The sequence below is a fragment of the Ovis canadensis genome, chromosome Y, assembly GCF_042477335.2.
Source record: "Ovis canadensis isolate MfBH-ARS-UI-01 breed Bighorn chromosome Y, ARS-UI_OviCan_v2, whole genome shotgun sequence".
Taxonomy (NCBI): domain Eukaryota; kingdom Metazoa; phylum Chordata; class Mammalia; order Artiodactyla; family Bovidae; genus Ovis; species Ovis canadensis.
This window is the reverse complement of record NC_091271.1, coordinates 710,812-723,468: the sequence shown is the minus strand read 5'-3', so window position 1 is coordinate 723,468 and position 12,657 is coordinate 710,812. Positions and strand designations below refer to the sequence as shown.

Here is a 12,657-nt window from a genome sequence, read left to right as displayed (position 1 = left end):
TGGATGGATGATGGATAGATGGTGGATGGATGAGGATGGTGGGTGGATGATGGATGACGGATGAATGATGGGTGGATGGGTGGATGATGGATGATGGATGGTGGACGGATGATGGATGGGTGGATGGATGGATGATGGATGATGGATGGTGGGTGGATGGAGGATGGATGGACAGAGGATGGATGGATGATGGATGGATGATGGATGATGGATGATGAATGGATGGTGGATGGATGGTGGACGGATGATGGATGGGTGGATGGATGGATGATGGATGATGGATGGTGGGTGGATGGAGGATGGATGGACAGAGGATGGATGGATGATGGATGGATGATGGATGATGGATGATGAATGGATGGTGGATGGATGGTGGACAGATGATGGATGGGTGGATGGATGGATGATGGATGATGGATGGTGGGTGGATGGAGGATGGATGGACAGAGGATGGATGGATGATGGATGGATGATGGATGATGGATGATGAATGGATGGTGGATGGATGGTGGACGGATGATGGATGGGTGGATGGATGGATGATGGATGATGGATGGTGGGTGGATGGAGGATGGATGGACAGAGGATGGATGGATGATGGATGGATGATGGATGATGGATGGATGATGGATGCTGGATGGTGGACGGATGGTGGATGATGGATGGATGGTAGATGATGGATGGATGACGGATGGATGGATGGGTCAGTAAACAGCATGGGGGCCACCCACACAGTGGAACGTCACACAACCATGAGAGGGGGGGAAGTTCTGGCACAGGCTACAGTGTGGATGGACCCTGAACAGACGCTGCTCAGTGAGAGAAGGACACACAGAAGGCCGCACGGCACGTGGCTCCACTGAAAGGAAACGTCCGGGACAGGCGAGTCCACGGAGACAGCAAGTGGGTTTGTGGCTGCAAGGGACTGCGGTACGCAGGGGAGAAGTGACTGGTGATGTAGACACGGTGTCCTGGGGGGCGATGAGCTTGTTCTGGACCTAGACACAGCTGGCGGCTGCACAATGTTGGGAACTTGCTAAACGCTCCAAACTGTTACTTTAATGGGTGGATTCTATGACATGTGAGTGAAATCTCAATAATACTTTTTTTTTTTTAATAAAGAATGAGCACATCATGGGTACAATCATCTCGGAGATGACTGCGATCCAGGTCGAGGGATGGGTCTTTGCCATCTCCGGGGGAATCACAGAGAGACAGTTCCCGATTTTGAACAGACCCTCCCCTGTCTTGGCGTGACCTCTGGTGGATGCCACAGGCCCACCAAGTTGGTGTCTAGACCCCAAGTATGGAAGTGAGCAGAGGGATCAGTGGCCTGGGGAGCCAGGTGGGTGGCTGACTGAAAACATGGGGAGCCCCACTCCCCAGTTTAGGTAGTGGGTGATCCCGGCTGGCCTAAGGCTGAGAGTCAGGGCTGGGGGTGGGAAGTTCACAACTCCACCCTCCAGGAAATAAGGACCCTTGCTGTCAAGCCACTGAGTCTCACATGCAGGACCACACATTTGAAGGACCTGGGATTTGCCTGTGCAGGGCAGGACGTTTCCCAGGTGGCGCTACTGGTAAAGAACCCGCCTTTCAATGCCGGAGACCTGGACTCAATCCCTGGGTGGGGAAGACCCCCTGGAGGAGGGCATGGTAACCCACTCCAGTATCCTTGCCTGGAGAATCCCATAGACAGAGGAGCCTGGCCAGCTGTGTTTCACAGGGTCGCACAGAGTTGGACACGACTGAAGCGACTTAGTACGCATGGACGCATGTGCGGGGCAGAGGGGAGAGGTCAGTGTGGGACCTCTGGAAGGTTCAGATCGTTGACAATCTGTGGTTTTATCTCTTTATCTCAACAGCGCTAAGCACAGTGAACCACCGTCAGGCACAGATGGAGACACGCAAAACTGTTTTGGAGTCAACGGGCTCCACCGAAGAAACCCAGGGCCACTGGAAGCCGGGGAGGGGGCTTCCTGGGGAAGTGGCTTTGGGCCCAGAACACAGGTCGTGGTTTAGGGGCATCTCTGCTTTCTCACGGGGATGGAGGCACGTGTGGCGGATGGGGAGACGGAAGTCAGGGGCGCAGAGCTGTTCCCGGGAGGGTCTCTGCCTCCAGCCACCACGGGGTCGGGGATGGGCGGGAGCTTGTGGGTCACACGGGCGCCCTCCTGACAAAATTCAGCATCCACCCAGGAGCGCACACGGGCGCTTGGATCGGAAATGCGGTCTTTGCAGATGCCACTCCTGGAAGATCCCAAGGTGAGCGCACCGCGGTTTCCATGGCGACCCCAGAAAGGGACAAAACCCAAGATCCGCAGTTTCCCACGTGGAGATAAGTCGCCTTGTGTCGCTTTCTCTACTTCGCTGCAGAAGCAGCTGCGGGTGCGGGCAGCTGGACACCAGTGTCCCCCCCTCCGCATGAGACCTCAGCCCTGCCCTGCACCCCCCTCCCAGTCCTGTCCCAACCCTCCCCTTCACGCCCCTCCCCTCCACATCCCTTCCCTGCCCTAGGCCCCTCCCCTCCCCACTGCCCTCCACGCCCTTCCCTGCCCTAGGCCCCTCCCCTGCCCTAGGCCCCTCCCCTCCACACTCCCCTCCACGCCCTCCCCGCCTTAGGCCCCTCCCCTGCCCTAGGCCCCTCCCTTCCCTAGGCCTCTCCCCTCCCCTAGGTCCCTCCACTCCACACTCCCCTCCACGCCCTCCCCACCCTAGGCCCCTCCCCTGCGTTAGGCCCCTCCTCTCCTTATCCCCCTAGGCCCCGCCCCTGCCCTAGGCCCCTCCCCCCCACACTCCCCTCCACGCCCTCCCCGCCCTAGGCCCCGCCCCTCCGTTAGGCACCTCCTCCCCTCCTCCCCCTAGGCCCCTCCCCTCCCCCGCCCTGCCCTCCCCCTAGGCCCCTCCCCTCCCCTCCCCTGCCCTGCCCACTGACCGCCCCAAGCCGGCCTTCAACACCCCGCACACTCGCGCCCCCCGCGTCTCCGAGCGCCAGTCTCCCCGCCCAGGCGGCGCCTGGGAGGCGGCCTCGCTCACCTCCAGGCTGGCCAGGAATGAGCCGGCGAGTTCCTGCTTCACCCGCGGGATGGGCGGAAAGAGCTTCTTCTTCAGCGAGAGCCTGGCGGGAAGAGACGAGAGACGCTTGCGGCCCAGCCTCAGAGCTGCGAGGGGCGCGGTCCTGTCCCAGTGGCCCCGGCCCCGCGGCGAGGCCGGCTCTGCGTGTGGCGCGGCCGGCCTCAGGGGCGAACGCGGGCCGGGGCGGGCGGCGCTGCCCGAGGAGCCCTCCCTCCTCGCCCGGGGCGCGGCGGGCACCAGGAGCCCGCGTGGCTGGCCCTGGCCAGCGTCCCGAGCTGGCGGGTCGGTGCTAGCGGCGCCCCGTGGGTCTGGGCAGGGAGGCCGGGCGTCCTGGGGACCGCTCACCGCCTGACGGAGCTGCCCGCCTCAGCCCCGACTGCGGGGCGGGCTGCGAGGACAGACAGCTGAGACAGGAGACCCTGCCCCCGCGAGCGAGCAGCCCTGACCCCAGGCCCCACGCCGCAGCCAGAGCGGGAACCCGGAGGCAGGCGGCCTCGGGACCGGCGCCAGCCACTCCTCCAGCCTGTCTGCGGAAACCCGGCGAGCATGTGACCTCAAGACCCTCCAGGGACCCGAACCCTCTGAGCACCCTAAAGTGTCCCCCTCCAGGCCCCAAAGCCTCCTGGATGCCATACACACACCGCCAGGACGCCCCCTGTCCTCGTGCGCGTGCGTGTGCGTGTGCGTGTGTGTGTGTGTGTGTGTGCACGCTCTAAGGCGCTCAGTCATATCCGAATCTTTGCAACCCCGTGGACTGTAGCCCAACAGGCTGCTCTGTTCACGGGACTCTACAGGCAAGGATACTGGAGTGGGTTGCCACGCTCTTCTCCAGGGGATCTTCCCCGCCCCGGGATCGACCCTGCAGCTCTTACGGTGGCGGGTGGGTTTACACTAGGGCCTCCTGGGAAGCCCCCGTGTGCCCTCACAGAATGCATTCTATATGAGAGCCCCTAGACACCCCATCACTGATTTTTGTCCTTGTGAATGAAACGTTCCAGACACATCCAGCGTGGATACGAAAACGCCCTCAACTGCCCTCCGCGCGCCCGCAGCGGCCCCCTGCCTGGGGTCCCCTATGGGCAGCCTTTCTCCGGACACTGCAGGGGCGAATCCCCCGGCTGTCAATACGCCTGCGCAGGTGCGAGGAGGAAGCCAGGAAAAGGGGCAGAGCCTGCGTCTGCAGCTGCAGTTGACGGCGCACAGCCCGGGCCTCCCCGGGACCAGAGTCCAGCCCTGCGTTCCGCACTTCAGTCCAGTCGCTCAGTCGTGACCGACTCTTCGCGATCCCATGGACTGCAGCGCGCCAGGCCTCCCTGTCCATCACCATCTCCCGGAGTTTGCTCAGACTCGTGTTCATGGAGTCGGCGATGCCATCCAACCCTCTCATCCTCTGTCGCCCCCTTCTCCCGCCTTTGAGAAACTGGGGCTTGGAAATGGGCGAGCAGCTCGCTGCCGCCCCCGTGTGGCGGCTGCGGTCGTGGCCGGCCGCCACCACCTTCCCGGTTGAGCCTGCAGCGTCCCCTGGGAGGCATTTTTGGATTGTGACGCCAGGGACTGCCCCCTAACTGGGGCGCTCGCTTTGCCCAGGCACGTGCTCGGGACCCATCTTCCGCACAGGTTTGTGTTATCTGCAGAGACCCCCTGGCCTCACCTCTCTCTTGGAAGCCTCTTTTTAAAGAAGATTTTTGGCACTAACCACTCAACGCCTAGGAACACAGGAAAATTAAATGGTGCCGTGACTCGGCCCCACGACAGACCAATGTCGAAACACTGGCCCCTTAGTAACAGCCACTCCGTGTTCCCAACGCCTGCACCCAGAGCAATCTCCACGCTGCATTCTGAGTCTGGGATTCTGGCCACTCCATGGGTCTGCAGTGACAGGTGTGGGCCCTTTGGTGCGTGGGTTCTGACCTGCCGCTTTCCAGTTTATTTGGGGGTTTGTGTCTGTCTTACCTTTTACAGAGGAACATCAGGGCCGTGCCAAACAAAACCGCGGCCCCCACCGCCAGCCCGATCGAGGCCACCAAGAAATTCTTCTCTGGGACACCTGGTGGGCAGACAAGCAGAGGGTCAGGAGTGACTGCGGGCTCCGGTTGGCACACACGGGCCCTGGCTGCCCACCCCTGGTATCGGACGACAGGGCGGGAGACGTGAGGGCAGAAGCAGGGCTGGAGAGGAGGAGGGGGGAACTTCCACACAGAGGGACCCCAGGGATTTGAGAAGGATGGCACCAAAGAATCTGTTCTTCTGGGATCCTGTGCCCACCCCACCCCACCGTAGGTCACTGTCCCCAAGCAGTCCATCCTAGAGGAAATCAACTCTGAATGTTCACTGGAAGGATGGATGCTGCAGCTGAAGCTCCAACCCTTTGGCCACCTGATGCAAAGAGCTGACTCACTGGAAAAGACCCTGATGCTGGGAAAGATTGAAGGCGGGAGGAGAAGGGGGCAGCAGAGGATGAAATGGTTGGATGGCATCACCGACTCAATGGACATGAGTTTGAGCAAGCTCTCGGAGATGGTGAAGGACAGGGAAGCCTGGTGGGCCGCAGTGCATGGGGTCGCAAAGAGTCAGGCACAACTGAGGAGCTAAACAACAAATCTCCCCACCTCCCCCCTTGCCACTCTGAAAAGATGATCCACCAATTACTTTTCCACGAAGGCACAATGAAGACTGCACAATGCCTTCCTCGTCAGAGGATATTAACTTTCAGTTCTGCACTGCATAGCCAAAGGAATGAATGCGTAATTGTGAAATCTCAAGGGTGAGAGAAAGAAGTGTCTATGAGCAACTGAACAACAAAAATGAAGGTGAACTGGTTTGAAATAAAAGAGAAACTGTTAAAAAACAAAAAAAAAGGAGGATCGGACTGCAATATTCAAAGGAAAGGTCATTCCTGTCCCCCAGCAGGCACATGTCAGCATCTCCGGATGTTTCCGGGAGACTCACCGAAACGGTGGGTGGAGCTCCACTCACTCCAGATTTGAAACAGCACGTGTCGCACCCTCATGCGGACGGCGTGCTCTCCCCTCACGTCAGAGCTGGGCAGCCTGTACTCATTTTTATGTTGTCTGCTTAGGAAAACCTTTGAAAGAGAAGAGGATGCTGTGACGGCCGCAGACACCAGGCTGGAAACACGGAGAAGGCGGAGGGGGTGCCCCCCGACAGCTGGGGGCACAGCGGACCCGCCGCCTCTGGTCCCTCCCTCCCGGCCCACTGTGGGGGCCCGAAGGGGCTTTGCCATCTCGCATCCAGGGGCTCCCGTCACTTTCTGGCAAACGGGTGCGTAGAAAATGGAAACAGTGTCAGACTTTACTTTCTTGGGCTCCAAAGTCACTGCAGACGGTGACTGCAGCCATTAAATTAAAAGACGCTTACTCCTTGGGAGAAAAGCTCTCACAAACCTAGACAGCGAATTAAAAAGCGGAGACATCACGTTGCCAACAAAAGGCCCGTCTAGTCAAGGCTATGGTTTTCCCTGTGGTCATGTATGGATGTGAGAGTTGAACTGTGAAGAAAGCTGAGCGCCCAAGAACTGATGCTTTTGAACTGTGGTGTTGCAGAAGACTCTTGAGAGTGCCTTGGACTGCAAGGAGATCCAACCAGTCCATCCTAAAGGGGATCAGCCCTGGGTGTTCTTTGGAAGGAATGATGCTAAAGCTGAAGCTCCAGTACTTTGGCCACCTGATGTGAAGAGCTGACTCACTGGAAAAGACCCTGATGCTGGGAAAGATTAAAGGTGGGAGGAGAAGGGGATGACAGAGGATGAGATGGTTGGATGGCATCACTGACTCGATGGACATGAACCTGAGCCAACTCTGGGAGATAACAGAGGACAGAGGTGCCTGGGGGGCTGCAGTCCGTGGGGTCTGAAAGAGTTGGACACGACTGAGCAAGCACAGCTGTCCGCCTGCGTCCGGGCCTCCTGCAGAGTCCCCGTGCCCTTGGGCTGTGGGCTTGCGGTTATTCTGAGTCTACACAGAAGGGGGACTTCCCGGGGGGTCCAGTCGTTACGACTGCACTTCCACTTCTGGGGGTGCAGGTTCGATCCTTGGCCTGGGAACTAAGATCCCACGTGCCTCATGGTACAGCCAAGATAAATAAATAAAATTAAAATGCTTAAAAAAAATTGTTGAAAGAGAAAAAAGGGAAAGGATTCTACACACACGACTCAGGGTAGGGCAGGAGCGTGCAGGGCGCAGCCCGGCTCTGAGCCCATGGACGCCTCTCTCACACTCAGACACTGGACTGTCCTTTTCCTCCCGCTGGGGGTCAGAGCATGGCAGTCCCTGGACACTCCCTGGGGCTCTCTTGGGACCTGCAAGTCTGGAGAGGCTGGGTGGTCAGGGAGGAAAGCGGGGTGGGGCCTGGGGGTGCCCGGTGGCCCCAAAGATCTGGGGCTGGGCTCTGTCCAGAGTCTCCAGGGGAGGGTCCTCCCCGCTTCTTCCAGCTTCCGGGGGCTCCAGGCATCCGTCCCTGGGCTGGTGGCCGCCTCCATCCGGTCTCCGCCTCCGTCTCCACGTGGCTTCTCCTCTGCGTCCGTGTCTCTCCTCTTCTGTGTCTTAAAAGGACCCTGTCGCTGGGTTTAGGGCCACCCCCATCCAGGAGGACCTCATCTCAGACCCTCACTCCATCACCTCTGCAGAGACCCTGTTTCTGAATAAAGTCCTGCTGTGCGGTTCTCGGTGGACCTGACTTCTGCAGGGACCCTTTCAGCTCACTACAGTGTGTGGTTCAGAAGGTGCAAGGAGGCCCATTCGGCACCGTGACGTTATTCCGTCCACGAGGAGGGTGACACCAGGCTGCCTGAGCTGAGTCAGAGGCGTCTGGGAGACCGCAAATTCTCCATCAGTCACCAGAGCCTGGTGACCCCTAAATGGGGGCATACAGGGATCCGAGGCTGAGCTGAGCACCCTGCCCGCCAAGGGAGGGAGTCTGAGCATCTACGACCCAACCACGGCTGCAGCAGAGAAAGGAAGGCATACTTACGGGTTCTCTCTTGGAAAAGCTGCCCTGTAAAGAGAGAGCAAAGGAGAGATGCTAAGCGCCTGGCCTTTCGGCTTTGTCTGCAAACGCGCGAACCCGCTGGGAATCCCAGGAGCGCTTCGACGATTAGTTTAAGCTGGAGATAATCGCGTTTCCACAGATGCAGGGATTTAAAAGAGGCTTCTCGGAGTTTCTCTTATCAAGCTGAAAGCAAAAAGCTTCTGGGAGTGAGTGGTCAGTTGCTCATATGTCTGACCCTGTGGGACCCTGTGGACTGCAGCCCCGCCACGCTCCTCCGTCCATGGGATTCTCCGGGCAAGAATACTGGAGTGGGTTGCCGTTTCCTTCTCCAGGGGTTCTTCCCCCCCAGGGATTAAACACACGTCTCCTGTATTCTGGCAGGTGGATTCTTTACCACAGTTCCTGTTGCGTTCACCCCTCCGTCGTGCCTGACTCTTTGTGACCCCGTGGACTGCAGCCCACCGCATTCTGGCGGTTAGGACTCTATGTGTTTTCACCACTGAGGGCAAGGGTTCTATCCCTGGTCAGGAACAAAGACCACAAAAGATGTGTAGCCAAAAAGAAAAAGAAGCAACACATTTTTTTCCCCCCAGAGAAGGTTTTCTCTCCTGTTCTTGCCTTTCCTCTCCACTTGGGAAGGAAGGACGCTACCTTTCAGTGTGTGAGCTCTGTACGGGAATGAATGAATGTTGATTTATTTTCTTTTTGTCGGGGCCCCTGCTCTGAGGGAACTTGCCTTGCACGGGGTGGAGAGAGGCAGACAGCAGAGGCGGATGAAAGCCCTAAAGGGAACCGCTAGAACCCGAAACCCTGAGACTCAACCACAAGCGCCATCTGTATGACCTCGGGTGACGCAAACGGGTTTCCTAGGTACGGCCACCAAGAACATTGACGAGAGAAAAAAAAAAAAAGCTCGTAAGTGAACGTCAGCAAAAATGAATGCGCACGGACTTCCCTGCGGTGGGGGTGGGGGTCCGTGGTTAACGCTCGGCCTGCCGATGCAGGAGATGTGGGTTCGATCCCTGGCCCAGGAAGATCCCGCGTGTCGTGCAGCAAGTAAGCCCGGGCTCTGAAACTACTGACCCTGGCGAGCAGCCTCCGCTGTCTGCAACTAGAAAAAGAGGTCCACGTGCAGCGACAAAGGCTCAGCGCAGCCAAAGATGAAAGAAATTTAAACATTTTAAGAGGGATGAGAGGCAGTTTTAGGACAAAGAGACAGTAAGCAGAGAAGAGACTCGTGAGGCAAAGAGGGGCGCCCGAGTGTGTGTGTGTGGCGAGACGAGCAGAGGAGACGCAGTCCGAGTTTCTCCACGCAGGGTCGGGGCCTCACCGTCTTCTGGATGTCCAGCGCGTAACACAAGACGCTGTTGGACAGGCTGTATCTCATGGCGGGGGCATCCCAGCGAATCACGTAATGCGATACGTTGTGCTTGACGGTGAGGTTCGCCGGCGGGTTATACTTTTCTGAGAAGAGACCCAAACACGAAACAGGGTTACAAACCCGCAACCTGCAGGAGTCGAGCAGGTGCGAGGCAGCGGAAGGACATCCCCCGCTAACCTGGTCCCATCCCCGCGTGTTGCATAAAACCCGGACAAACCCTGCGTCTTGAGGAAGCAAAACCCCAGGTCGGCTGAGCGCGCATCCTGGGCTTGTCCGCTCCAGGCCGGGTTCCCCCCGCTCTCTGCCTCTGCCTTGCAGACTCGCTGGAGCCCCAGGCAGAGACGCTGCCAAGAGAGCTAAGTCGCTTCAGTAGGGTCCGACCCTTTGTGACCCCATGGACTACAGCCCCGCCAGGCTCCTTTGTCCATGGAGATTCTCCAGGCAAGAACAGCAGAGTGGGCTGCCATTAGGAGAATGTTCTCTGGGCACATCCCTCGCCTTTTTTCCGGGACACCCTCCAAGCGGGAAGCAGACTCAGCCAGCATCTACATGGACCTCCCAAGCGGCCAGACTTGGTGTCAAGTCTTGGAGTCACTTGGGCTTCCCAGGGGGACTCAGTGGTAAAAAAAAAAAATCCACCTGCCAATCCAGGAGACTTGGGTTCCATCCCTGGGTCGGGAAGATCCCCTGGAGGAGGGCATGGCAACCCACCCCAGTGTTCCTGCCTGGAGAATCCCATGGACAGAGGAGCCTGGCGGGCTGCAGTCCATGGGTTCTCAGTGACTGAGGCAAGTTAGCACAGTATGTCACTGTGTGTATGTCCTGTGTCTTCTTTATCGATTCACCAGGTAATGAGCATTTTAGATGGCTTCCTTGTCTTGGCAGTCGTCAACCACGCTGCTGTGAACATTTGGGGTGCGTGTTATCTTTCTGAACTCGTATTTTCAGCTTTGTGTTTTTGGTGTTTTATTGTTCTAAGATATGTAGCCAGGAGTGGAACTGCTGGGTCACACGTTCGTTCGGTTTTTAGTTTTTTTGAGACACTTCCACACCTCCACGCAGTTTGCACACCGCAAAGCGCTGGACACGACCGAGCGACGAAACACACACTCGCCTGAACTCACCCACGGGCCCAACTGAAGGAAGACACACCGGCCAACCCAGCGGAGGGTCTGTCTGGAACCAGACTCTGTGACGTTGGAGAGTTCTCCAGAAGGACAGTAGGTCCCCTAACCGGACAGGAATTCCTTTCCAACGCTGCGTCCGTCAGTCCAACTTGTTCACGTGAGACACAAGCATGCACATCCCACCCCAAGGGAGGGTTACGACCCCCTGTCTCCCTCTCTGCGTCTCTGCTTGTTGTTCAGTCGCTCAGTCGTGTCCGACTCTTGGCGACCCCGTGGACTGCAGCTCGCCAGGCCTCCCTGTCCATCACCAACTTCCAGAGCTTGCTCAAACTCATGTCCATCGAGTCGGTGATGCCATCCAAGCCTCTCCTCCTCTGTCATCCCCTTCTCCTCCTGCCCTCAATCTTTCCCAGCATCAGGGTCTTTCACCCCTAATCTAGATCCTGCTGAGTCCAGTCTGGGACGCAACGCACAGCCTCCAGAGCCCGGGGACAAATGCAGACTCCATGAAGCGGACAGCTGGCAGAGGAGCAGAGGAATACAAGGGGAGCGATTCACCCTTACCCAGCCTAGGGCCGTTCACGCTACGAAAGTCCAAAAACGGGATGTCCGTGCCGCTGCTGGTCCCGTTCACCAGGAAGAAGTAATCGTCCGTGGTGTGGCCTTCGCCAAGCTCGTCAAAATGGCAGCCCACGCGCGTCCCGGCCGAGTCGAGGATGTAGTGGCTGCACTCGGACACGTTTCCATGCCTGTGGCGTCCAAAAAAGACGTCAAGGAGCAGCTAAACAGTGTGCATCCCCCTGGGGTTGCTCTTGTTCAGTGGCTCTGCCGTGTCCAACTCTCTGAGCCCCCATGGACTGCAGCCCACCAGGCGCCTCTGTCCATGGGATTCTCCGGGCAGGAACACTGGAGTGGGCTGCCATGCCCTCCTCCAGGGGATCTTCCCGACCCAGGGATCAAACCTGCGTCTCTTGCGTCCCCTGCATTGGCTGGAGGGTTCTTTACCACGGGCGCCACCTGGGAAGCTCACCCACATATATACATGCTGTGTCTGTGTGTGTGGGCACGCTGTCTACTTGAAACTATTGTGCTTCAGTTTCAACTGTACTTCAGTTGTTAAAAAATGATACAAAATTGCTAATTTCCTGACACTCTCGGACCACGGGGAGCTTCACAACTTAGAGCAATGAGCAGCATGGAGAAGAAAGGGAGATGGGAGGTTTTCTCTCTGGATGTTTGGACCTTGTTGATCGACGTCCTCCAGTCTCAGAAGAAACATCTCTGGACTATGGGACAGGCTCAACATTTAGCATTCGATCCCCAGGAGGAGGGCGTGGCGTCCCCCTACAGGATTCCCGCCTGGAGAATCCCATGGACAGAGGAGCTTGGGTGGGCTACAAACCGAGGGGTCGAAAACAGTCGGACACGATTGAGTGACTAAGCATAGCAAATCTCCAGTGAGGCCTCAGACTATGGCCTAGCCCACGGCTCACCCAGCATTGAGCATCAGGACCCTGTGAGTCCCTGCTCCATGGGGGAGCCCTCAGCTCTCCCAGCATTCAGCATCAGGACCCTGTGAGTCCCTGCTCCATGGGGGGCCCATGGCTCATTCAGAGTTCAGCATCAGAAACCCTGTGAGTCCCTGGACCAAGTTACAAGCCCGTGGCTCACCCAGCACTCAGCATCAGGACCCTGTGAGTCCCTGCACCATGGGGGGCAGCCCACGGCTCACCCGGCACTCAGCATCAGGACCCTGTGAGTCCCTGCTCCATAGGGGGCCTTCGACTCACCCAGCATTTGGCATCAGGACCCTATAAGTCCCTGCCACATAGGGGGCCCATGGCTCATTCAGAGTTCAGCATCAGGAACCCTGTGAGTCCCTGCTCCACGGGACAAGCCCATAGCTCACCCAGCATTCAGGATCAGGATCCCAGGGAGTCCCTGCTCCATAGGGGGCCCTCGGCTCTCCCAGCATTCAGCATCAGGACCCTGTGAGTCCCTGCTCCATGGGGGGCCCTCGGCTCTCCCAGCATTCAGCATCAGGACCCTGTGAGTCTCTGCACCATGGGG

The 12,657-nt window shown here is 58.1% G+C and overlaps 1 protein-coding gene across 4 annotated transcripts in view; it reads right to left on the bottom strand.

Annotated features, from left to right (window-relative positions):
* LOC138431363 (granulocyte-macrophage colony-stimulating factor receptor subunit alpha-like) overlaps positions 1-12,657 on the bottom strand; it is a 28,777-nt gene that overhangs the window by 2,240 nt on the left and 13,880 nt on the right. For 2 of the 4 annotated variants that reach the window (XM_069573470.1, XM_069573471.1), the window contains 7 exons: positions 11,152-11,336; positions 9,410-9,543; positions 8,062-8,085; positions 6,022-6,157; positions 5,026-5,119; positions 3,034-3,115; positions 1,836-2,247 (listed from right to left, as the gene is read on the bottom strand). In XM_069573470.1, coding sequence (XP_069429571.1) covers positions 2,182-2,247; positions 3,034-3,115; positions 5,026-5,119; positions 6,022-6,157; positions 8,062-8,085; positions 9,410-9,543; positions 11,152-11,336 — 721 coding nt within the window. In that variant the 3' untranslated portion in view covers positions 1,836-2,181. Of the gene's footprint in view, positions 1-1,835; positions 2,248-3,033; positions 3,116-5,025; positions 5,120-6,021; positions 6,158-8,061; positions 8,086-9,409; positions 9,544-11,151; positions 11,337-12,657 lie in introns of those variants that run through there. The other 2 variants (XM_069573468.2, XM_069573469.1) reach the window with 1 other exon arrangement.